The sequence below is a fragment of the Erpetoichthys calabaricus genome, chromosome 11 (genome assembly GCF_900747795.2).
Source record: "Erpetoichthys calabaricus chromosome 11, fErpCal1.3, whole genome shotgun sequence".
Taxonomy (NCBI): domain Eukaryota; kingdom Metazoa; phylum Chordata; class Cladistia; order Polypteriformes; family Polypteridae; genus Erpetoichthys; species Erpetoichthys calabaricus.
This window is the reverse complement of record NC_041404.2, coordinates 132,978,609-133,006,450: the sequence shown is the minus strand read 5'-3', so window position 1 is coordinate 133,006,450 and position 27,842 is coordinate 132,978,609. Positions and strand designations below refer to the sequence as shown.

The following is a 27,842-nucleotide window of genomic DNA, read 5'->3' as shown; positions in this document are numbered from 1 at the left end:
CTTCATTAACATCCTGTGAAATTAGCAGTGACAGATGTAACTGCATAGAGCTATAAATGCAAAGTATATATTTTGTGTAGTGCAGTCAACTGAAGTGCTTTCAATAAAGAAAAAGGCAGAGTAGTGCCTTTTGTCACTACTCTGGTGTTAGGCTGTCACTTGCCTCCTAAAAAGTAAGTTCTGTGAGTTTTTTTATTCATGGTTAAGATCTTGTTCCTGTTTTTGTTTATGGTTTTGGCTTACCGGTAATTCCTGGATCTGACTATGTTTATGGTTTCTTTCAATTTAGTGGCTAGGTTCTCATTAATGGATTAATGGTTTAGGTTTGTAGCGAAACTCCTTCCTTTCAAATTATTTTAGGAGTATTATTCTTTGGTTGATCATTTATTGTTTTTGGTTTTGTTTAATATTGTTCAATTAATCAGTTTATTCTTGTTGAAAAATGGATTGGTTAGTTATCTTAAATGTTGGTGTTTTTTCAGGTTTTCTCCATTTCCTATCTGAAATCCACACATTGAGCACTTTACAAGCAAGCAGAGCAGCTTTTTTATCGTTGTGTTTTGCATGGCTGGTTCATTACTCTTTGCTTTTCTAATTAAGCAGATCGTAATGAAACATTGAACAGAAATAGCCAACACTTAGTGGTATTTATCTTTTTTCCTTTTTGTTTTTTTTTTTTTTTCTTTTACTCTGTAGGGGTTAACTGGCTAGAGAAATTGCAAAATAGTCATCACTCAGCTGGCTTTGGTCAATTTTTAGGCACCTGACAGTGATAGCAAGCACCATACATTAATCTCAATTAGTGAAATTTCACTTTCCTGAGCTCTTGGCGACAGGGGGAAATACTCAATTTCCCGGCTGCATGCAGGTGGGGTGAAGTAGCGTTCGTTGCTAACCAGTACTGTCCGCTTTCATTACTCTTTTATTATTTAGATTAATTTTTTTTTTTGTCCTTGGTGACATCTCACAAAAAAAAGATTATGATTTTTTTATTTATCCCTTAATGCTCCTCTCCTGGTGGTTAAGATAAATTTCTGCTTATGCCTACAGAAGCACATAATGTGAGATTATCTTTGTCTAATTCCTTTCACCTTTTTGTTTCCAGTATGTATGAGTAGATTTCTCTTCAATTATTCTTATTAATTTAAATTGCACCACTGAATGATGGTTGCAGTTTCTCTATCCTTGATCTTATTAACTTTTAAAGTGGTCATTAAGCTTGAAAATCTGAGATTATCAATATTCTTTGATAGTACTTTGATTTCAGGTAAATCAGATGCATCATTCTCTTTTTTTATTCTTCAGGTTCTGGTCTTTCTATGTTTCCTTCTCCATGTACTGATTTAAAAAATAACATGCAAATAACTGGATGCTGTGTAAATTGAGTCATTGAAACACATTTTATAATAATATGTTTTTTTTCATGTAAAATAAAAATTGGTCATTTTATTATATATACTGTACAATTATGTATGTACATTTTCCTCCTGAAAGATTGAAAGAGGACCAGTAACCTTTCACTGGCACTTTTTGCTCACTTTGTGCTCCTATCAGGTACCAACCCATCTCCTCTATTGTGCTACTTAGGGAACACGAAGTGGCCTTTAATTTGTCTAGCACCACCGATTGTTAAACTGCAAATAATTCAATTCAGTGTATTTCAGTTATTCCATTTGAATGCTTAGAATTCTACATTTTTTATGTTATTATTTAGTTTGTTTTCATGATGGCTTTCTCCAAGGCTACTTATAACATCAGAATATGTTAAAGCAGTTTATTTTGTTAGAGCATGAACAGATGATAAACCGATAAATAAAAAAAACAAATATTGTACATTATGGCCATTGACATCCAGGGATGTGATTTCTATCTCCCAATCAGGCCCTCAGAGCTTGTTAATGGAAATATTGAACTACAACAATGGATCTTCAGGCTTGATTTTTAAACAGATCTTTTTTAAACAGTTCTTTCTATCTTTTTATTGATTATACTTAAGTTCTTTGCATTCGGCAGATATTTTAAATCTCTGGAATATTAAGAAGATTTGGATTTTGGGATGTGTACTTTATTTTACAATATTTATAAAATCAAGAAGTACATATTACAGAGTGTAGAAATGTAGTGATATCATGTCAATAACACATTTTCTGTCAATTCAAGCTGTTAAAGTTAACAGCTACTAGTATTGTCCTTGTTTGCAGAATTTCCCCATCTAAAAGAACTTATCTGTTTTACCCTAATGAAAAGAAGCAGTGTTAGTGTGATAGTTCTCTTCCTTTAGATGATTTAATGGGTTCAGAAACAGTGATCCATTGGTCTCTCTCTCTCTCTCTCTGTATATGTGTATATGTATATATGTATATATGTGTGTGTGTGTATATATGTACTGTATATATATAGTATGTGTATATACATATATAGAGCAAGATCGAGATCTGTGAAAAAGCTAAATTAATTCAGTGCAGAAACCTTTTAAGTAAATAGAAGCAATGATTTTGCTGTAAGAAGGGTATTTATAACAATTTGATTTTTTTTTTTAATTATTATTCTTAGTCTTTAAAATGAATCTATAAATAAGGACTCTACTTGTATAGCTGTTATGTAAGTATGTATTGATTTTATTCTAATGTACTATTTTTGATAAGTTAACTATTATTATTCTTATCTACTATATAGTTATTTCTTTTCTTGCAACTTTTTCTCTGGTCTGGCATTTTGTAAAGCACGTTGAGCTACCTTTTTATTTTGCAGGTAAGGGCACATTCTACAAGTTTACATATCTTTGCACTTGCACTTTATGTTCTTATTGATTATCATTGGGTTAAGATATGTTTAAGAAAAATGTAGATTGAATCGTAAAATCTGTTGTTGATATTTTTAAAATTGTGTCATTAATCAGGTTAATGAATAAAGGGTGTGAATGTTGTATAAAGCACATTGTGTGTATAGTTAAAACTAACCAAAAATAAAATCATCTGTGCATATCATAAGGTTTTCTTGTTTTATTTCTTATATGTTTTTTAACATTAGGTAATAAATAAGCTAAACTAGTGATAATGTTAATTAGAAAATGATCTCATCTCCTTGATTATAGTTAAGATGATCAGTGTCTGCCTTTCAACTGTCAGGGCAACTTGTCTGAGGTCTCTCTTGCTCATTATCAAATTACAACTGGGAAGTCACTGTAACTGGCCTTTATGAATGGAGAAGCAGTTCCTTTTAGCTGCTTCCACCTGCTCGATTGTGTCCTTTATATTTAAAGGTCTTACCTTTTTGGTTGTTGCCTTTTTTCATACGAGCATACATAATTTTCTTTTATTTTCTTCTCTGGCTCTGGAATGGGATATGTCAGGGGACCTGCATGTTTTTATCACATTGATGCACATAATTAATTCCTTATAATTTTAGTAATTAATAAAGTAGTTAATGAGAGGATGTACTATTGATGTGTCCTGAAAAAACTTGCCTTTGCTGACCTAAAAGGAGTAATAGACAGAACATTTCTTCTGGTTTATCTAAAATTTTGCCTAGGGGCATTCAAGTTAATTATTGCAGTCATACAAGAAAAAATGTGGGAGCTTTAAACACTGTTAATAGCAGTTAATTTCATGTCACCTGAAATAACATTATTGGTATTCTTATCAATTTTAGCAGATGGGTTTGTTTTATATATAAATATGGTATATTAAGGCCATTTTGTCAAATGAACTGTCCACTTTTAGCAGTAGACAAGGGACTTATGCTCTCCTAAGAGAGTGCCCTTAATTGAAAATGTTTATTTACAAAACAAAAATAATAATAATAATTGTGATTTTCTTAGAGAATTAAACAGCTTTGGTTTAATCCAAATTTCTTCCACTGCACAGTCTGGACAGTGTTGTCTGATGATTGAATGCTTCCTTTTTTAATTACAGTTAAGGTGAGCTGAATATATTCTGTTAGTTGTGTTGTAGAGTTCTGGAAATCTGTAAAGGAAGATTAGTTTGCCAAGTCTGTATTCTTTTATTACAAGTAAGCCCGCGATTCGCTAGCGAATCAGAAATCCAAGAATGGCAATCAGTTTCTGTTCGGTCCGATATTTGGATGAATGACATATCATGGAGGGTGGGTGCGTCTGGGGAAATGTCATTTAATTCAATACGCATATCTGTACTAAAGCGGTTTCGTTTTGTGGAGACGTGATTCTGTTGCCTTTGCTGACACTGACTGCTGGCAGAGTGGAGCACAGCAAGTTTAGTTTACAGGTTATGGTGTTCGTGTGCCAGCCACTGAGTCGGGGAAGCCGCTGGGTTTGAGTCTGTGACCGTTATGTGATCTATATTACTGGCACAGTGGATTAGAGCCAAGTGTGTTGTTTGGGCGCGACATACTGACTCTGGGAAGCCGCTGCGTTTGACTCTGGGGCGTGCGCCTCGGTGGGTTGCCGCTGCGTGATGAAATATCATGGAGGGTATATGCGGTGGTGTGGGCGGTCGCGTCCGGACAGCTGTACAACCTGGCGTGCACGCTTTACCTCAGGTGTAGTTCACAGGTCGTAGGCATGGTAAAATTTCCATTTAATTCACTAACCCAATTTGAACTAAAGCGGTTTCTTTGTGTGGGCGCCTTCGTTCATTGTTTGTATCCATGACTGTACAGGTTGTGTTGTTTGGGCGCTCATAGGTTGTGTTGTCTGGGCGCCACCTACTGACTCTGGGAAGCTGCCGTGTTTTGGGAAGCCGCTGCGTTTGACTCTGGGGCGGGCGCCACAGCGCAGCACGTTGTGTTATTTGGTTTTGGGCGCCACCTACTGACTCTGGGAAGCTGCTGCGTTTGACTCTGGGGCGGGCGCCGCCACGTTTTGGGATGCCGCTGTGTTTGACTCTGGACTCTTGGGTGGGCGCCAAGGCCGCAGTGCGCATGAGTGCTTTTGACTCTGGACTCTGGGGCGGGCGCCAAGGCCGCAGTGCGCATGAGTGCTTTTGACTCTGGACTCTGGGGCGGGCGCCAAGGCCGCAGTGCACATGCGCCTCCGTGCGTCTGCCGTGCATAAATTAACTGTGGTTTAGTAAGACAGATAGAATATAATTCATTTTTATGGTTCTGAAACAGATTTTTTAATCAATATAGAATTAAATTGGAAATAATTAGCTCCATTGAACACTGCTTGTTTTCTCTTTGTTTTTAATGTTTTAAGTAGTCAAGAATAGATCAAACCTTTTGAAGTGTCTTTGATATTGAAAAAAATACTGCATATTATTAAGATATCATGCTTTTCCTTCACTTCTATTTCTCTTTGGGATGGTGGTTCTCAAGTTTAGTTGTGTCTGTTCACTGGCTGTAGGTATTTGTACCAGCCAACTTGTGCTTTTAGTTGGGCTCCTACCTTTTATTAACCAAGATATTAGTCAACCTTTCAGAAGGAAATAGCACACATTTATGTTTTTTAAGGGTTTCTTCATCATCATCATGATTTTCATTCAGTTTTTCTAAGTGTTCTCATTGACTCTAGTACTCTATGACTCTAGTATTATTATGTTTCCATGTTACTTATTATAGCGATGCATCTATGGTGCCTAAAAATGCAAGAAGAAATACATTGCATAGTTAGGTAAACTTTTATTATCTTGATTGTCACCTGACTAAACCATGAAGTAAAACAAAACAGACTCCTAAATCATCATGGTATTATTACATTTTTGCAGGATACACATTTGAAGATGGGGTATCAATACTATTTGTACACAATACGGTTCCTTTTCTCAAGTCACAGGTGATTGTTGTTCAGTTAGGTTATTATGTGAGTGTATTTCAAAAGCTGTATTAAACTCGGCTCATTTGGACTAATTTTCATTTTATGCACATATGCATGTCTCTGGGATTATACTTAGTTGAAGCACGATTTTAAGTATAGCTTTTATTTCTTGATTCATGTTTTTGTAAGTCTGTATGAAATTGGCACATCATGATTCCCATAAATGCTCTTTACCTGTATCCAGTTAGTTTGTAGATTATGAAAGGCAGCAGTCCTGAGGTCTTGCCACAGATTTTCGATGGAATTAATATTGGAACATTAGGTGGGTTACTCAACACATCCTTTTAATTTTTAAGGTGCTTAATTGTTCTTCCTTCCTTCCATCCTAACATCAGTTTTTTGAATCTGATTCATCTAACTTAGGGTTCACAGAGTGCCTCAACCCATTCCAAAGTCATGGATTCAAAGCAGGATTTAAATCTTGGATGGAGTGCCAGTTAGTAAAAAAAAAAAACAACATAATTCATGCATAGTACTGAATTTACTCTGGTTGGGTCAAGTTTAGTGTCACAAATTAACGTTTCTTGTATGTGTTTTGGAATTCATGAACATAAATGAGGAACCTGGTTAGAAACACAGAAACTGGACCTGGGCTTTGATTGGGCTTGGGATCAATCTTGTGTCAGTGCAAAAAGAAGTGTAATGGAAAAAAGCTATAAATTTAAGTCATTATATTGCTGAGTAATCTGTCCTAGTCTTCATTTAGTTCATCATATTTCTTAAAGCATTTTGAAAAAGGAACCCAAACTTACTGACATGTGCAGGCAGTGCTGTAACTTTCTTATGGGCTCTAAAGCTGTTGTCTTAGTGGTTTCATATCTTCCTTGTTTCTTTTACTGCTATGCAATTCTAAAAGGCAAATGTCCAGTTTTTAATTAAAATGATCACATTCTTAAAAATCTCTGCTTTGAGTGCAGAGTCTTTATGTGTGGGTCTATTTAAAGCTGAACATGCAATAAATTGTTCCATGGTGTAGTTTATAATGTATCTGTGATAGATTAGAAAAGTATGAAACATTAAAGTTGTGGAGTATATACACCTGTAATTGCACTGTTTGAAGTTAAGAAAAAAAAAGTTTTAATTTCTTTATTCACTTTTGTTGTGCATCTTGTAACTTTGTAGTTCTAAAGTGTAATTTCAAAATGATCAATATTGTCGACATTAAAAATTTATTCACAAAAAATTATTTTGTCTGTTATTCGTAAAATTTCAAATGAGACTCATCTTTTCATGCTTGCTCTGTCCTACTTTTTAATTGTTCTTGACTGTTCCCACATGGAAAGAATCTCAATTCTACCCAATAAGTGACAATTGAAGCCACAGGAAAAAAACTGAGGCCAGAGAAGTTATGGGAAAGGAAATTCAGGCAATGCAAACTAATAATCTATGGGACAAGCTCCTTGTGTAGTTCATGAACCATAATTTTCATCTAAACCGATAGATCACTTCATAATTCTAATCTTAACTTAAATAATCGATTATCAAAATACTTTTTTTTTTTTTTTTTTTTTTGCATCACTATATTCTTATGAGCTACACCGTCATAGTTAATAGATCATGTTGTCTAAGTTGCATGACTCCTGGAGAGTGCTACTAGTAATCTTGCAAATAATGTTGTTATGCAGCAACATGTGCCAGATTCTTTGTAATTAAGCTACTTTGAAGAATAATATTCAGTTACTAAGCAGTGAGTAAAGCATGAGTTCCTTTTTCTTGGAGAAAAGGAAAATAGAACTTTATATAGTTAAAAAGTAGGAATACATGCAACATTTTTTTCTATGTATATCATTTAAAATCAGTTAAAAAAACAGGTTATTTTAAAGTCCAGTTTTCTTTAAATTTGAATTTTTGGAGAACCCATTAGAAGGAGAGAACATGGTTCAGTGCATTGAAGAATGTAGAGCAAAATAAGAAGTCCCTCTATGAAATTTTCAACTTGTTTGTTTCATATAGGTGTTTATTTCATATTGTTGGTATTTCTGTCCTTCCTCATATGTACACTATTAGTATCCAGCACTAACTTAAATCAAGTAAAGTCTACATTGTTTTCTGCTTAATAACTAACAGTTTGTGTAATCTATTTTCACGGGTCTTTCTTTAAAACCTCCAGTAACATTTAGACGACAAATCACATTTTTACTGTGCAAGTGTGATTAAGTTCACAACCATAACATTGTGTTGAAAGTTAAACTTTAACTTAAACTTACACTGTATACAAAGTTAATTTAATGAAGTGGAACATTATTCCAACATCTATACAAATATTGTTTTCACATTTACAAATTATATTAATATTTTAAGATGTACTATTTTAATGCCGCTATTACACTGTTGCATCTCTAATCTTATGAAAAAGAAGCGCGTCATCTATTCACAAACAAATGGTGGTGTTCTCAGCCTATACCAGTTCCCTAAACATTTTGCTAATGGAGTTCACCCATAATTATGTTGCACTAAATACTTATTGAAACATTTTTGCAGTCTAATTAGTTTTATTTTTTTTAACTGATCCTAATTTGTTTTGAAAACACTTGCTTTGTGAAACTGACTTAGAAAAGTGGTAGCTTTAAAAAAAAAAACTGATTAAGAAGTTTAAAGTAAAGATTTGTAATTTAATTTAGTAAACAGCAATAAACTACAAATTTGTGTATTGAAAAGTTGCTTAATTCTGCAGTTGATGCATCTCCTGAATAATACTTACTAGTGCATGCATTTCCAGATCAAGATCGCAGTAGTATTTAATTATAGGTCATCATTAAATACTTTAGATTATTTCGATTTCTGTTATCAGTTGAAATGGCAGTTTTAGTTACTAGATCTCTCGAAAACGCATTCCATTGTTGACTGTTTATGATTAAAAGAAACTTGCCTCTTATTTATTTAAGACAAAAAAAAAAGTGACTCCGTTTTGCTATCTTTCACTTTTGTATTAAAGTATGTATCAGATCTTTGTGAGACTGCATTCATTGTTGAATTAAATCATTTTGTGTTTTGATTGACCATTAAAAAAAGGCAATTTTTTCAAAAATTAATTGTTAAAAAAAAAAAAAAAAAAGGATTTTGGGACTGAAAGCTTTTTATTGTCCTTCTCTGGTTATTTTCAGTACTGTCAGTGAATGTTCAGATTTGATAAACCAAAAGAAACATAGCTTAATGAAAATAACATGTTGTCTCTTGGTGTGCTGCAAGTATGATGTGCCTGCAAGATAGGAATATTCTTTCTATCTATTGTGAGATAAAAGAAATAAGAAAAATGAAAGCATCTGCCATTCATGATAGGATTTTATTTTGTCTGTTTGCCTTTGCGGCTTTATTTTATGGTCTTGAGGGACACTCCTGTTTTTATACAGTTATGCTAAAAGTGTATGAGGTTGATTAAAGGGTAACTGAGTTTTGTGTGGGTTTGATTAGTTTATTATTTTTATTTATTTATTCATGCTTGATCGAATTGAACTTGCACTACAAGTAATTTCATTCTCACTTCTCAAGGTCAAAGGAGAGACATCTCTTCTAAGTCAGTATCTATTTATCTCCAAATGCAAATAGAATTGTCTGATTTACATTGATGGCAGCAGCATAACAGGGTTCCCTTTCAAGGTTAGACAAGGAGAAGGAGAATTGTTGTTGATCCAGTAATTTGCTTAACAAAGCTACATTTCCTTTTACATTATGTTCTATGGATAATTTTGGTGAGGTAGATTGTTGAAAGGGACTTATTTTTGTAATGATTATATTTAAATCTTCTGTGATTGTTCTTTCAGATTTTCCTATATTGTAAAGAGCCTCATTCTGTAATCTGCTGATGCTTTCAGTATATGATGTTGACTTTTACCCTCACACCATTGGAAAGGCAAGCTTGTGTCGATTCATTTGCACAGACATTCACCATGTAATGCAATCATTGATTCATCTGTAGTAGGAAAATAGGAATTATTGTATCCTATTACTTGATTATTGCCTTGGTTCTGTCAAGCAATCACTTGTCAAACTTGCACTATTGTAGCTGTTATGATGTAGTTGTGGAATACATCATTTGCTTGTACTTCGGTTCTAACACCACATCAGCACTGAATGGGAATGATATGGGGATTGTGGAGATTTTCACAGAGGATGAGGTAGTTGAATTCAGAGCTAAGAAAAAAGTTCTTGAGGATGGGAGAAATTGTGCCTTTTGGAGGCAAATTTGTTGTAGTATGTGGAGCAATAGGCAGCAAAAGACTACATAAAGAGATGTACTGTGATGATGGTGAAGGGGTGCATGCCAAAGAACATATACATGAAAGCAGTGAAAGTTGAAGTGAATACGTTGGAGTTACCTCTGTAAATAAAGGAGACAAAAACACCAAAAAAGAGTTGGCACAGATTCATAATAGAATTTGATTTGAGGATGAAGAATGAGTGGTAGTTTTATATGGTGGGTAGACTGGAAAGGTGGGTCCATGAGACTGGAAACTGGAAATAATATCAGTGGCAGAAGAGTCGTCAGTCAGATGGTTTGCAGTGGGAGAAAAAGACAAAGGATTAGAGCACAGCAGCAACCCCTGGCTCACCAGGTAATCACACTTAATTTGAGCCTGTAAGCTGTCTTCCATGTGCACGCTTGTGACATCCCGAAAAAGTTGTCAAAGACAGTAAATTTAGGGGACACTGGGCTAAATTTGGTAGGTCTTCTTATGGGCTGTTAAACAGGCAATTAATTTTGTATAGTTTGTATTGACCATAACTATTGACTTACAAAAGGCACATCTTTTAGAACTTAACTGTGTAGCTATAGTATTTGTTTAACACAATTTTTGCTTTTTTTGTCAAATGGACAAAAATGGAAGATTCAAAGTCAAATGGAAAATTATTTATTTTAAAACCTTTAATTACTGTTTGCTAATTATGTAGATTGGCTTCCATATGTGGCAAGTAGAATAACATTAAAAGACATGTACCAGTTTATTTATGTACATAATGCAAAATGTTTTGTTTTATTTTGTAGTGCACGGGCTTTAGAAAAAGCCCGTCAGCAGCTTCAGACAGAAGTGGTGCAGCTGCGTGCAAAGATTCTTGAAGGACAAAAGACACAAGAAAATCAGGATGCACAAGTTCGACGGTTACAAAGACGCATCTTTCTGCTTACAAAGGTATGTGTCAGTAGAATAAAAGGTGCTAGCTTTCTGTGAAGCACTTTTGAAATTAATTTTGTTTTCGGAAATGTACAGAATGTTGAATATCATTTACTTTTTTCCAAGAAACAAAATATTCTTTAAAGTTGAATGTGATTTAAAAGAAAAAAAATGAGTTGAGTAGGATGTAGAAAGTGATGGCAGAAATTAAACAATTTATTTCTCTCATATATTGACAGGGGAAAGATGCAATAAAACTGTCTCTGCAAAATGACCCTAAAGATATGACTTGCCATAACAGCATACACAGCATATATGAAAATGTAAAACCATGAGACAGCTTAACTTGATGTCTTTCTTAAGTACTTCAACATGGTCGTAATTAAAATATATATTGTATATTCAGAGATTCTCCACTGTGACCTATTCTTTTTTCCATTCTCAAATATCAACAAAGAAGCTACTTAAAAAAACTACACAAAAAATATAACTCAGACTAGCACAACTACTGTATATAACAAAACAGGAGGCAACATTAAATACAGTAAATATATTACATATACAATATAATATATAATTTAAATCTAAAATAGAACTCTTCTGGCCTTGGCCATACATCAACATATGCAGCTAGATGAAGACACAAAGAGAAATATTAGAATATAAAATTCACCAATTTCTATCAGCAGATTTGCAGGAGAAAGGAAGATGACCTTTCAGAAATAATTAGCTAAGCAAGTTTGTAAACTATGGCTTTCTTGTTTATAAATGACAACTGCAGTATTTTACTTGTAGAGCCAACCCTGTGTATTAATGTGGGTTTAGGCACACAGTACAGTATTTTGCAGTTTTCAAAGTGGTTTTAAATCCCCAACCCTCACGCCTTTTTAGTTTTATCTCCTTGTTTCCTTTATTGTGAACAGTGTACTTGGAGATACTGACTTCAAACAAAGCAGTCAATTAATGCCAGTGGCATGCATTAGAAATTGTAAAAATGATCATGCTGGTTATTTTTTTTGTATATATTAGAGATTCCACTTTTAAGCTATGGCATTAGAAACTTTTACAATAATACATTCAGCCTTTCCATAGCACTTCAAGCGACAGAGCTATCTATACTCATCCAAACAGTAATGGTCATATGCATATATAAACACTATAACATTTCCCCTGATCATGAAATGAACAAAAAGAAAGCCATTAGACATTTTATGACATGCAGCTGTTGACTGGTTAGCATTTTTATTTTAGGATATGGCTGCCATATTTTCATTTACATTTGGTGCACTGCAATAAAGATGAAATATTGTGTTTTTTGTTTTTTAATGACATACCTTAATAAATCTCAGTGTGAGCATTTATTTGTTGCTTTATTTGGAGTGACCTTGCTTGAGTTCTCCCTCAACTGATAATTTTTATCAAAATGGTGCCACAAGATAAGAGATGAAGGCGATCAAGCATACAAATAACAGGCATACCGTTTTTTTTGGAACATGTTTAAGGAGGAATGGCAGCACATTGTTGGCTTTCCTTAGCACATACTGTAGATAGGCTACACATAACTTAAGATTATTTGCACATTTGGCAAACAATATTCTTACCGTGCTAAAGATAAATGCTGTTTATAGTGGAGGATCATCTCGGGGTTGGTTTTCCTCATTGTGATATTTGGTAATTGACTTGGTTTAAAACCTGGGGTTTGTCCTTTTGTTTTGCTGAGATTCTTTATGAAAATGAGAACGAAACAGCTGCAATTCAGTTCATCTAAAGGACAGCCCGCCTGCTGCACCTAATTGACCTTGAAGAGCTTATACTCAACTAAAGGATTGTTAATAATATAAAAAGGTCTTTTAATTAACTCATCAACCAACTCAAGTACATGATATCAACAGAATAAGGCCAACTGTGTGATGCAGCATATGTACTTTTCAAATGGTTTCAATGTTTTCTTCTTTTTATTTAATATTTTTCTTTTTTAGAACTGTAAGAGATAATTACAAGTATGTGGTTGCAGTGGTATTCTTGAAACAATTATGCTTCCAGGATTAAGCCCTAGCATGACCCTTAGGTAGTCACTTCATCTAAATTAGCTCTGTTACATTCTTTGTGTGAAAACTACAGCGGTCAGAGTGCCACAGTTGTATGCAATGAATGTCTCAAAGCTCTCCTTTTGAACTTGAAGCATATGATGTTGTAGAAGGGGAAACTCTCAAAGCTGAAAGCTTCATTTTAACTTCCATGGATACATTATGAAAGCGTTGGAAAAACTAGTTAACTATAAAATAAAGTAGGATAATTGCAACAAATATGTCGGAATCTATTACCAGTAAATTGTAAACCATATAGGCAGCAAATACCTAAAATATTTAAAATATCAGAATATATAAGAAAGTAATATTGTAAAAAATTGTTTTGATGTACCTTATCTACTAATATTTGTAAGCCTGTGTAGAATTAGTACTACATATCATTAATTGGCCTGAACATCTTCAGAATTTTTAGAAATAGTTTTTTTTTCGTAATCATCTCTGTGTTTCTTAGCAATAAACCACTTGCCAAGACACTTGAATAGCTGCAGACAAAAAGTGGAACTTTTGCCGCCTTCTCTTTTGATTCTTTCAAGACAGAAATCCCACACAGGATAGTTGAGATGAGTGAATGCAGTAAATAAAAGAGTTGATAGTTTGCCTATCATCGAAATTGTAAAGTTTCCATTCATAATAGTTTTATTGCCATCTGCTTCACACCTGTCAATTTTAATGATCAGGAGGCTAAAGACGCTGCTGTCTTCAGCAGAGGTAAATGATGATAGTGAGGTTTCATGGCTTGTTAAATAAGCCTTGAGTAAAGAATCTATTGATTCAGAGTCTTTTCTAAAATGTTTTGTTTAGATTTTGTGTTTGACTTGTTAAAAACAAATTTGATTTAATACAACACAACAGAGTGCCTCTGATACTGCCCCACCTATTAAACACTTATTTAAAGTTTATATCAAAGGTTTAGATTATTATGTTAAATGCAACTCTGTGTGCTTGTTAGCTGAAAAGAAGGGCAGGTTTTATTGATGAAAAACTCAGTGGTTCAATTGCCTGCTTTCTTTTCTCACGGTCTCTATCTGCCTAACAAGAAGAACAGGTGCCTAATGTGAAATACATAAATTATTTCTGATTTCTCCTGAGAGCTTGATTGTTTTTGATTTATACTGTAAGTCTCTCTTCTGGTAATATGTAAATTAGAAAAATGTATCACTACGGGTAAACCATTGGTTTTAAAAGAATCACCTCTTCAAGGTGAAGAATAATGATTCTTTTTATTTTCCCGTCATTGGTAGCAATTATTCAGCTTGAAAAGGGTGCTATAGATATGGGAAGTGCAGCTGAAAGGTTTTTGAAATGTAACATATTTTAAGCATGGTTGTCGTTAAATAACTTCCTAAAGCAGGCATCGTGAAGCGTCAAGTGGAGCACCACTTTTACTTTTCATCTCTATTGATAGTAATTAAGCTGTTATAGCTTGAGCAGAGAATTGACAGCTTATTGCCATTTAAAAAGAGACTTGCTGTTATAATGGGGAATTGATTAGGACAGAAAAAAGACCTAAATGATTGCATGAGATTAGCTCATGGCGGAGTCCCAGCTTTGCTCCTGTATTCTCAAACTGCTTCTTTATTGTATCTTTCAAATTCTTAACTAATACACACAGTGCTGCTTGTGCTAACCGACAGGATAAAGCATTGAATTTTTTTTTTGAGCATGCGACTATGTTGATTAACTTTTTTTTTTCATGAATGCTCTGTTTGATTACACAAGTTCAAAAATTAGGCTGTTTCTACACCTGGGAAGATTTTCATCTCTTAACACCATAAGTATGTGAAAAAATAACTGTAGCCCAGAAAGATTCATCATACTCGTGTCCTTTTTTTGAAGGACAGATGGTGTTGGTACATAAAACATTGGAACAGTTTTGACATGAATAGGACATTCAGCTCAACAAGGCTTGGCAGTTCTATTCGCCTGATTTTTTTTCAATATCAACTTGAGTTTTAAAAGTTCCTAAAGTAGCACTTACTACCACACCACTTGGTAGTTTATTTCAGTTTCCATCTGTATCTGTTTGTTCTTCTTTGTACTTAAAGTTATTACTTTAAATTAATCTCCCCTGATTCATACTAATTCCTTTCATAATTTTAAAAACTCAATCCTGTCACCTTTTAATCTCTGTTTACTTAAACTGCAAAGGTCTAGCTTGTGCAGTCTGTATTCATAGCTCAAATCGCTCAGTCCCTGAAATCAGTTTACAGTAGTCATTAATCTCTAATTTTTCTAGTGCTGTTTTTTTTTTTTTTTAAACATGTATGCAGACCAAAACTGTGCACAGTACTCTAGATAAGGCCTTGTTAGTGTATTATATTGCTGAAGCATAACTTCCTTTGACTTGTACTATGTACATTGTATCTTTAATACAGGTACCTTACATTTACTTACATTAAATTGCATCTGCCATAAATCTGCCTTCAGTTATTCAGCTAATTTTAGATTTTGTCATTATACCTAGTTTGGTATCATCTGCAAACTTAACGAATATTATTAGAAAGGTAAAGCTTAATGTCCCAAATTACTGTATATGCAGTTTTAGAAAAGAGTAACTTTTTTAACTATTGTCTTAGACAGAAATATACAGTACATTTGCTCACATTCACAGCAAATGGTTTAACTGTAGGGGCATGTAATAATAATTCAAGGTAAATACCGTAACGTGTGTGTGTGTGTGTGTGTGTTTAACATGTACTTAAAAACAAAATAAGTTTCACAAAGTTATTATTAGTCCAGCTAGCTTATGTTCTTAATCTGAATGAAATGCTACTGAATCTGAAAAATACATAGGAGGAAGCAGATTAGAAAATATGGCAGCATAGCAGAAGAGCATTGTGCAAGTCAGAAGTTTACATTTTTCTTTCATTTAATTTCTTAAAGCTTACCACAGTACAAACTTGGACTCATAATGTTTCACTGAAGTGTCATTTGTGCAAAACTGAATAATGTAATTAACTATTTAAACCGAACTTTTTCGTATGAGTTATTTTCTCATAATGGAAATTTTCCATTATTCCTGACACACATTGTATTGTTATTATATGATATTGGCATATTTATCTGTTTTCTTTTTTAAACATTTCTGGCAGCCAGCTATAAAAGCACCTAGATACAAAAGTATGTTTTAGACACTGGATAATAGCTTGTTTTGAGAGCATTACCTCCATTCAGGTTCAAGAGTGTAGTTTCAGGCAGAAGGGCCAGGCGTGCAAAATATTATTTGTTGTGAGAAGTGGATATACTGTATCTTTCTGAAAAATGCAATATTGTTCATTATATTAAATGATAATCTTAATTGTTCCAAGGTATATGTGTATAAATATATATATATATATATATATATATATATATATATATATGTGTGTGTGTGTGTGTGTGTGTGTGTGTGTGTGTGTGTGTGTGTGTGTGTGTGTGTGTGTGTGTGTGTGTGTGTGTGTGTGTGTGTGTGTGTGTGTGTGTATGTATGTATATATAATAGCCATGTAATCTGTTGAAGACAGGTAATAAAATAATTTAAAAATATTAGCTATCTCTTGCCCTACATGTACCTTTGCCGCCTTTCCTCTATCTTAATGTGTGTCTGAACCTCCTTTCACTTGTGTTCAGCGTGTATACATAAAACCGCCTTCTCAGACTCTGTCATTATTTGTATATTTAGTAATAACATATATCGAATATAAATACAGTACCGATCCAATGTTTTAGAACACCTAAATATTTCCAGTTTTTACTGAAATGTTAAGTACTGTAGTTCAAGTCCAGTGAATAATAACCTGAAATAGTACAAAGGTAAGTGGTAAACTGCCAGAGGTTTTTAAAAAGTTGAAAAAGTGCCATTTTTCTGCCACAATGGAAGTTAATTAAACCTTGAAATTTGATGGAAACAATTCCTACAAGTGTCCCAGTTTTGTTGCTCACTTATAACCCTCTGTAAGTATAAAAGCAGTTTTGGAACAAACTGTGTTGCTACACCCTCCTGAAGCATTATTTGAACAATATTACACTCATAATAATGAGAAAAAGGCAGGTAGCAAAGGAAGAAAGACAGGACATTAAAACCCTTAAAGGGGAGAGAAATTGCAAAGAAAGCCAAGGTGGCAGTGAATACAGTTTCCTACATCATTAAAAGGAACTTGAGAACTGTAGGAAACTCTGACAGAAACAAGTCAGGCATACCAAAAGCCACAACGGAATCAGAAGACAAGTTTTTGAGAGTCGACAACTTGCATGATGGGATCCTCACAGGCCAGTAGTCAAAGTAAGCAAGAGTTAGTTTCAAGATACCATGCCATAGAGGGAATGCAGACCATTGGGTTTGTTTAGGATGGACTGAGGTTTTGTTATACTACTTTATAATTTTTCTTAATGTAAAACAGTTGCAGTTGTTCTGTTAAATATTTTAGTTTAAAACTTTGTTACAGTATTATTTTTATTACATTAACATTTAAGAAAATGTTTACTTTGACAAAAATCAGAAAGGTTCAGCAATTTTAATTAGTCTTTAAACCACATATACACCATAACACACTGATAATAAAAACACAGTCCTATAGAGATGTATTGGTTTAATGTATCAATTCACAGAGGAAGTATATTTTTGGTCCTTATTTTTTTATATTTTTTTCAATCATTACTAACAAAGCTGTAAAAATTAATTCAGTCTGATTTCTTATTTCCAGCCCCTGCTGAAAGAAGCAAGATTGCTGTAGTTGTTGTGTTGTAATTAGTGCCCATAATTAGTTTCTGTCAGTGTTAGCTTCTAATCAGCAACAATCTGCAATAAAAGCATTCATTTCCTTCTTTCTGGGATGTTTTTTATTGGATGTTTTCTTTTACTGCTAAATTATCATTACCCCCAGTAACTGACAGTTTTATTAACCCATCCACTTGCTTCATTAAATACATACAGCTCACATTTGAGTATATATATCTGTTCTTCATAACCTGTACATCTATCTATCTCTGTCTATTCTAAAGAAAGAAGAGTTGTTTTGTAATATTTGCATTGGCAGTTTTCTGAAAGAAAGCATTTTAAATTATGCTCTAAAATACATTTTTATCTTCTTTCCTGATTGAAGACAATGTATCTTCCTACCTGTCTTTGCTCTGAGGCAGCAGGGTTAGCCAACCCATACAAATGCTACATGACCTGCTGCCTTTGAAGAAAAATTATAAAGCAATGATACATACACGTGCTGAAGCTGTATCTGTAAATCTGACCTTTACCACAAAGTAATTGCAGAATACTTTGATAATTGTGATTACAGATAGTTGTATGTATATATATATATATATATATATATATATATATATATATATATATATATATATCTGTAAAACTTGCAAATGTTTTGGCACCCCTGGCCAAATTACGTATTTTGTTAACATTTGAAGTAAAAAATAGTAGATTATACTTTGACTACAATGGCATTTTTATAAAAATGTTAATGTACATTTGCAATTTATTTGATGGACTGAAAAAATGTAAATAAATAAAAATGTGGCATTTGCAAAGGTTTGGGCACTTTGAGTTGTAAGGTATCAGAACTTCTCAAGTCATTAGTCTGGTCTGGTTTAGTTCATTAGTTGTTAGTCTGATCAATAACTGTCATTACGAATTGTCAGGTAATAACAATTGCAAAGCCTAATGCAACACTCAGCAAAAAGGGTCTCTTCCAAGTAACTGACAAAGGATCTGAAAATTAAACTAATTGATGCCTACTATGCAGGGGAAGACTGTAAAAAGAGATCACTGCCCTTCCAGTTAGCAGTTTCCACAGTCTGAAATATCATTAAGAAATATCAGTTAACGGAAACTGTGGGGCTCATCCAGAGACAGAACAGTTCTTATACTGTACAGGATGGCAAAATAAAACCCCCATATGACTGCAAAGGACATTATAGGTAGGTTTAGCTGAGAAAGGAGTTGTAGTGGACAGCATTGCTTACAGTACATGGACAGCTACATAAGATGGAAGCATTTAGGAAACAAGTGCTATGGACAAATGAAGTTAAAGAGAGTAACCCTCGGTAATATCACAGGATCAAACTGGATTTATTAAAGGCCGACACCTATCTTCCAATCTCCGATGCTTGTTTAATGTAATATATTCACCAGCAAAATCAAACACCCCAGAGATATTACTATCATTAGATGCAGAAAAAGCATTTGATATGATTGAATGGAACTACCTTTTCACTGCATTGGAGAAATTTGGGTTTGGCCCGAATATTTGTGCATGGATCAAACTACTGTATGCCAATCCAAAAGCTTCAGTTTGTATTAATAACATTTGTTCAGACTACTTTAAGCTAGAACGTGGCACCAGACAAGGATGTCCCTTGTCACCACTGCTGTTTGCAATCGCCATTGAACCACTGGCGGTTCACTGTCGAAATTCTTACCAGATAAAGGGGATTATCAGAGAAGGACTGGAACAGAAAATTTCTCTATATGCAGATGATATGGTTTTATATATATCGGACCCAGAAAACACTGTCCCTGCAGTTTTAACAGCACTCACAGAATTTCAAAAGATATCTGGTCTCAGAATTAATCTGAATAAAAGTATACTCTTTCCAGTGAATTCACAAGCATATAATATTAGATTGGACACCCTACCTTTTACCATAGCAGATCAGTTTAGATACCTAGGGGTAAATATCACAAGTAAACATAAAGCTCTTTATCAACAAAATTTTGCTGTCTGTATGGAAAAAATTAAGCAAGACTTGCATAGATGTTCAACACTTCATCTCACTCTAGCCGGAAGAATTAATGTTGTTAAGATGAATATCCATCCTAAATTTCTTTTTTTATTTCAAAACATTCCAATATATATCAATAAATTGTTTTTTAAGCAATTAGATTCAACAATAACCTCATTCATTTGGAACTCAAAACACCCACGTATCCGAAGAGCGACCCTACAAAGACCTCAGGCAGAAGGTGGCATGGCTTTACCTAATTTTCAGTTTTATTACTGGGCAGCAAACATACAAGCCATAAAAACCTGGACACAAATAAATGAACATACACAGGCTTGGTCCGCAATAGAAGTAAAATCCTGTAGTACTTCTTTATACTCCCTGCTCTGCGCTCCAATAAATGCAAGTTATCACAAATATACTAATAACCCAATTGTGCTTGACTCATTCAGAATATGGAACCAACTTAGAAAGCATTTTAAGATGGGAAATCTTTTATCTGTGGCACCTCTGCAAGAGAACCACCTCTTTCAACCCTCGCAAACATATCCAGTTTTTAATACCTGGATAAGATTTGGGATTAAAATGCTCAGAGATCTTTATATAGACAACATATTTGCATCTTTTGAACAATTACGTTCCAAATTCAACCTCCCAGCTACACATTTCTTTCACTATCTTCAAATTAGAAACTTTGTTAAACAGAAACTGCTCGATTTTCCCCACCTTGTACCCTCCACCATGCTGGAAAAAATACTGCTCATATTCGAGGAATTAAACACTATTTCCTCATTATATAAAATCCTATTAGAGTCTCTACCTTTCAAAGACCCAAGAGGACATTGGGAAAAAAATGTCTTAATCGATATATCAGAAAAGGAGTGGAAGGTAGCAATACAGAGAATTCACTCGAGCTCCATATGTGCAAAGCATATAATTATTCAACTAAAAATTATATATCAAGTTCATCTGTCTCGCTTAAAACTGTCCAAAATGTTTCCAGGGCAAGATCCAACCTCTGAACGCTGCAACCAAGCTCCTGCCTCATTGGGTCACATGTTTTGGGCCTGCACCAAACTAACATCATTTTGGACCAAAATTTTTAAGTGCCTTTCTGACAGCCTTAGGGTCACAATCCCTCCTAACCCATTAACAGCTCTGTTCGGTGTTCTTCCAGACGGACTTGAAGTGGAGAAGGACAAGCAAATGGTGATTGCATTCACTACACTTGTGGCACGCAGACTTATTTTGTTAAACTGGAAGAATCCTAACTCTCCTCTGATAAGTCAGTGGGAAACCAATGTTTTATATTATTTGAAATTGGAAAAAATCAAATTCTCAGTTAGAGGATCTGTACAGAATTTTTTCAAAACCTTGCAGGATCTAATCAATAATATTTTAGAATAAGAGAAATAATTATTACCACTTTGTTGCAATTCTCCTTTGGCTAAGCTCTCCTTATCAAGGGTGTGGTTTGATTTGTCTTTAATTCTTTTTTGTTATGAATTAATCTACAGTGATCCCTCGCTATATCACGCTTCGCCTTTCGCGGCTTCACTCCATCGCGGATTTTATATGTAAGCATATTTAAATATATATCGCGGATTTTTCGCTGCTTCGCGGGTTTCGGCGGACAATGGGTCTTTTAATTTCTGGTACATGCTTCCTCAGTTGGTTTGCCCAATTGATTTCATACAAGGGACGCTATTGGCAGATGGCTGAGAAACTACCCAGCTTACTTTTCTCTCTCTCTCTCTCTCTCTCTCTTGTGCTGACTTTTTCTGATCCTGACGTAGGGGGATTGAGCAGGGGGGCTGTTCGCACACCTAGACGATACGGACGCTCGTCTAAAAATGCTGAAAGATTATCTTCACGTTGGCTACCTTCTGTGCAGCTGCTTCGTGAAGCGACATGCTGCCCGGTGCTTCGCATACTTAAAAGCACGAAGGGCACATATTGATTTTTTTATCTGTCTCTCTCTCTCACTCTGTCTGCTCCTGATGGAGGGGGTGTGAGCTGCCACCTTCAACAGCTTTGTGCCGCGGTGCTTCGCATACTTAAAAAGCCAAACAGCCCTATTGATTTGTTTGCTCCTTTGAAGAGGAAGATATGTTTGCATTCTTTTAATTGTGAGACAGAACTGTCATCTCTGTCTTGTCATGGAGCACAGTTTAAACTTTTGAAAAAGAGACAAATGTTTGTTTGCAGTGTTTGAATAACGTTCCTGTCTCTCTACAACCTCCTGTGTTTCTGCGCAAATCTGTGACCCAAGCATGACAATATAAAAATAACCATATAAACATATGGTTTCTACTTCGCGGATTTTCTTATTTCGCGGGTGGCTCTGGAACGCAACCCCCGCGATGGAGGAGGGATTACTGTATATTGTATGGACTGATTACAATAAAATTAATAAATAAATAAAAAAATGAAAGTTAACTCCTTTCCACCTTTGCCAGTGCCATTATCTTGATTCAAAGTTAGGCTTTATTATACAAAAAATACTAATATGTTATCATTATCTCCTTAGTTTTTATTATATTTGCGACACAAATGTTTATTCTGTTTTTTTTTCCCTCCCATATCAGCTTTGTGAAGAATTGTATGGTGTGATTCACCTTACTCTCACATATTCCCTTAACTGTTAAGAGTTTACAGTCACAATATTACATAGAAATTCATATAAAAATTGTATTTTATTCAGCTAATGGATACAGAAGCAGATAATCAAGTTAAGTTATCTGTTAAGTTCTCTTTCTTAGAGTGCCTGTTAGAGCAGACATTTAGATTTACAAGTAATCATGGTAATGACGCTTCTGTCATCAGAGCATGTTGCCATGGACACTTTCAGTGGGGGAAAAAAAAGTCCCAAGAATTATGTGTCATTAATTTACAGAGTAATCACTTATTTCATTTTTTACAAAGAATAAAAAGATATTAAAAATATGGAATGCACAATGGTTGATTAAGTGGCACTGTGACAGGAAAGCTCATTCAGACTAGTTTTCAATCAGCCATACACATATGTCGGTGGGATGTGGGAGAAAACCAAGGTGTCTGATACTGATAGAGAAAAATTGCAGACTCCACAGAATGACCAGGTAAATCAGAGTCCTGGAGCTGTAAATCAGCAGTGCTAACCACTATGCTAACGGATCATTCTTGTGTAAATCTAGACTTTTACTGTATAAATTACATTACAAATGTTTTAAATAAGCAAATGTTGGCTTCTGCTTTGCTGGCTGTGAAAGGAGCTTTATAAAATGATCACTTCCTTGAAAAAAGTAAAGTATTGGTAATATTTTCTAATAAATAAAATTTATTATGAATTGGCAAAATAAATTACTTATAAAATGATACAGATCTTCATACAGGGAGAATTTATTCAGAACATTTTATATTCTGTATTTCATAAGTTTTTCTATAAGTTAATCTGACATGCTAAAATGATCTAAACCAGGGGTCCCCAACTCTGGTCCTGTAGGGCTGCAGATTTTCATTCTAATCCTTTTCCTAATTGTTGACCAATTTTTGCTGCTAAATTACTCCTTTCCTTTCATTTTAATTGATTTGTTTTTTAAAGATTTTCCTTGAATTTCTTTGTCATTCCCCTGAATTTCTTCCTTTCTTTCCTTAAATGGCACCCTAATAGAAATGAAATGTGAAGTGACAACACTGTTCTGATTGATATGAAATCTGTGTGAGTTCATTCGCTGGCTCAGTGTCTGACCAGTTTCCCCTACATACAGTCCAGTGTTAGATTTCATATCAATCAGAACAGTGTTGATCTTCTGGCAGCACACTTTAACACTAATGGCCACAGCATAAAGGATCTGAGGGTCACTGTGCTTATGAGTAATTTCAGGACGCAACAGGAGTGGAGAGAATTGGAGTACAAACTTTACAAAATAGTCTGAATGAATAGAGACCAGAGTTTTATGACCAGATATGTGGACTAACAGACTGATTGACCAGCTGACTACATTAGAGGCATATCTTACAGACAATGCACTTCAAAAAAACCTCACAGGACTATCTCTAGTGATGGTTATCATATCTCTACATTTTATTAGTTCATTGTCCTCTTCTTTCAGGGTTAATTCATGTAAGGTTTATTAATTTTGCTAACATTTGAACAAAAAGTTTGTTAAGATGAAAGAAAAAATCACTTTGCTGTCCCAATATAAGCTAGAGTATTTTTCAGTTTCTTTGTTACACCATGCCTGATGAAGGGGCCTTAGCTGCCTTGAAAGCTTGCATTTGTAATCTATTTAGTTAGCCAATACAATGTGTCATTTCACCCTACTTTCTCCTGTATCAATCTATGGCTAACACGGTACAACACTGTACTGCTATGACTAGTGTAAACAATTTCAGCAACTTTTTTTTTTAGCTTTGTGTTGTAGTGTGCTGGTTCAGAAAAAAAAGTTAAAAGGACTTTATTTTTTGATTATAAATTACCTCTCAATCTTCATTTTTGTTAACTGAAAGATGAGTAAATTATCTTATTTTTAGTTTAGTAATAATAATGTGTTTTGTCATCTACATGTGTCAAACCTAACTAATAGATGATCCTTGCAGGTTGGAAGGATTATATGATAGTAAGAAATGTTTAAATACAGCTTAGTGTTCAGCAGTAATGTTGTTGTTACACATCTCCTTCTGAATTCTTCATTTGAGACATATATTCCTCCTGTCATGTCTTGAGTCTTCACCTGAGTCTTCTTCAGGGGGCTGTGCCTGGTAAAGCTCCATGGAAGGTGCCCAGGAGGCATCCCACTGGAATGTCCAAATTACACCAGCTGATTTCCCAGAGAAGCTGCAGTTTTGCAAAGAGTTTCTGCCATATTGCTGAGCTCCTCCCTGAGAATGATTCTAGTATCCCTTTGCAGGATTCTCATTTTGGTCACTACCTAGAACTTGTGAACATTTGTGATGAGGGGGGATGTTGGTGCAACATCTACAAAATTGCGGCTTCTTCACTGATTTTTGATCATTCCCATGATCACCTCAGTTCATATCTGAAAACAAGACCCCTGGGTACTTGATCTCCCTCTCCTTATGTAGTATCTGCTCGCCCTTCCTCACCACAGAAAACAAGCCACCGTTTTCCAGGATAGGGCCATAACCTCAGATTTGGAAGTGCAACTTCTCCTTTCAGATTTATTTCACTCAGCTATGAACTGTCTGGTGTACACCAGAAATAAGTGTTATGTTGCAACCTCATGCATAATTCTAAGTTTTAGTCATTGATGAGCTTAATTTGTACTTGTTGAAATACATTTACATAATATATTGCCAATTTGACTTATTAATTCATATCTACCCTTTGCTTTTTATCTTTATTTAGTGGTTATTTGCATCCTATACTGTACATGGTACACTCCTATCTTGAACAGACTTTGGCTTCCAGCTTTCTTCAAGGACAAACAGTAAAATTAAGGAATAAATACACTTGATTGACATGAAACACAGTCACCAAAACAGTTCTAGAATTAATTTTTATGAAAGTAAAATGTTACATGTTAATAACTAGAGATGAATATTATTGATTTAACTTTGACATCACTCTCACTTTGCCTAACAGCAATTAGCGAATCCATGAAAGCGTTCCTTTTTTACATCTGATTATTAAAGCTAACAATTGTACGCACATGGTTTGTACCATATTTTTTTCCACATTATGAACTTTTTTGATAATTTACCCTTGCAGTTTTATAGCTAAATCTCCTGTAGATTTAGTGTTGAACTAATTAGGTAGAAATACTGAATGTTTGCATTTTTAGTAAAATTCAAACACATTATACTGTATGTACAGCATTTCCTGTACCTGACTTTATTTTAAATCTATTTTTTCACTCTATTTTTCCATCTAGGTATTATAGCATTTATGTTTCACTTTCTCTATTTACTGTATTATTAAAAATTATAAAAGCTGTCATTTTTTTCTTCTCAGGTTCTTCGTTTCATTTAGTAATCCTCTATACTGGTTTAGTCTGTAGTGCCGTCATTGTGAATTTGTAAAGTGTGTTCTCCAGGCTATGTATAGAAAGGAAAAAAATGTTCCTAGCATGAAACGAAGCATCCAGTTTTGTAAGAACTTTCTTAAATCACTTTTGTTCTGTTGGCCATTATTTTCAAGTTTCAAATTATTTAAAAGCTAAAAATGTGTAATAACTAATATAGGAGGCTTTCAAGTGATTTGTTTCTTGACAACAACACGACTCTTGCTTCATAACAACTGTTCTAATTGCCTTCCCACCAAAAGCACTTGGCATGGATTTTTATTTTTTTTGGGTTAGCCATACTGTATGGAACATGCCTGACATGTGGTCCAGTTTTGTAGTGGAAGTAGTTCCCAAATCCATGAAATTCAGATCCACTGTGTGTAAATCTGCATTAAAATACGACAGAAGTAATTCTGCGCTAAGGCCCAACCAGAAGTGTTGATTGTGCCTATAGGAAGAATTGATTCATATAGTTTGAGCTGCCAGATGAAATACCTCAATACAGCATAGCAGGATGAAATTACTCGTTTGAAGCAGGCTTTAGGTTTTTTTGCAGATAAGCATTTCATTCCTGAGCAGCTACTCACACCTTTCTAAGGCTGTTTTGTGCGTGCTTACTGCAGTCTAGGTAAAATATAGTTAAATGCTTGATATGGACTGAAACAGTTATAATAAACCTCTGACATTTTAACTGAAATGACGTTACACTCATTATATTTGCAAATAAGCGAATCATTGTTACTAAAACTAGTAGTTGTAAGATGATCCGTTTGAAATAAGCAAAATTATATGCTTGCTGCACTGTATTTGCTAAGCTGTATATAATGTAGAGAATGGCAGAAAACTTGAAAATGGCTGATATATTCTACCGTAATTTATTGTGGTCACATGTAACATTTCCAATATCATATAGTTGCTCAGCATTAGTTGTACAGTGAACATTGTAGTTCTATGCAGGACCTTTGAATATATAGTAAACTACATTATTAAATTAATTATATACAATATGACCAACTATTTATTAAATGAAAGATACAATGAATCAATGAATATATATAACTAGGTTAAATTTCTGAGTTTCTCTACTGGAAGAGTTACAAAAAAGGATGTTACATTAAATAGTTGTAGAGCACAGCAGAGTCAAACAAATTAATCTGTAGTACTTGCTCATTGTAGAACTGTGTAAAGGTAGGAATCAGAATATCATTTAAAGATGGCAATTATAACATTAGTTCTTTTAAACAGAAATTTTAGTACCTCAACTCTGACATCTTATGAAACAGTCTGTTTTGATAATAATGTATCTGATGCTGCCTACCTACTTAAAAGGAGATAAAAGGTCTGAATAGTGCAGTTTTGTCCTCATAAATGAGCACTTGGCATGGCTAACATATCACATGCCTTTCTCCCACAGCCTCTCTTGTGGTTTGTGTACTAATCTGAGACCTGTATCTCATTTATGAAATAATTTTGACTTTGGCCTTTATCTAGCCTGAATTATTATTTATTTGTGTTGGGCACAAATCATGTCTTCCTGATTGTTTGTGTTTTTGATCTATCAGTTTCCTATACGCATGCACAGAGCTTATTAGACTTTGTTCGTATCAGGTTGGTTACATCTGGTAGCCACTGTAGCTACACTTACCCAAAATTACCAAAGTAATTTTGCAAGTGGGATTCAATAAAAGCTTGATACATTGAAATGATTCCACAGACAAAATATCATTGTTTTTAAAAGATTTAGTAAAACATCAAAGTAAAACAGTTCACACAAAAAAGGAGAAAATTGATACAGCAAAAAAGAAAAATTCATGTTTAATTTCTTTAAGTTTGCTTATACAGTTTAACCATTTCTAAACATTATAAAATCATTTCTAAATGTTACAAACTCATTTCTAAACGTTCAGAAAACTGTATGCTATCCCATTTCCATGCTGTAAATGGGTCTTTCAGTTCCTGCTAGCACTGGGACCTGTTCTAAACAACAACTGACTCAATTAACACACCTTATCTTAGTTATAACAAGAAAGTTCTATCTCTTATTAACTTATAGGAGGTAAAAGGCTATACCATTGTCTATGACTATGAAAGAAAATTATATTCTATTCAAATAAAGCAAACACTAATA

At 34.3% G+C, this 27,842-nt stretch overlaps 1 protein-coding gene across 1 annotated transcript in view; it reads left to right on the top strand.

Annotated features, from left to right (window-relative positions):
• Window positions 1-27,842, top strand: part of mad1l1 (mitotic arrest deficient 1 like 1) — a 936,602-nt gene that overhangs the window by 223,122 nt on the left and 685,638 nt on the right. The window contains exon 11 of the mRNA XM_051933631.1: window positions 10,779-10,923. Within this exon, the coding sequence (XP_051789591.1) occupies window positions 10,779-10,923 (145 nt within the window). The remainder of the gene's footprint in view (window positions 1-10,778; window positions 10,924-27,842) is intronic.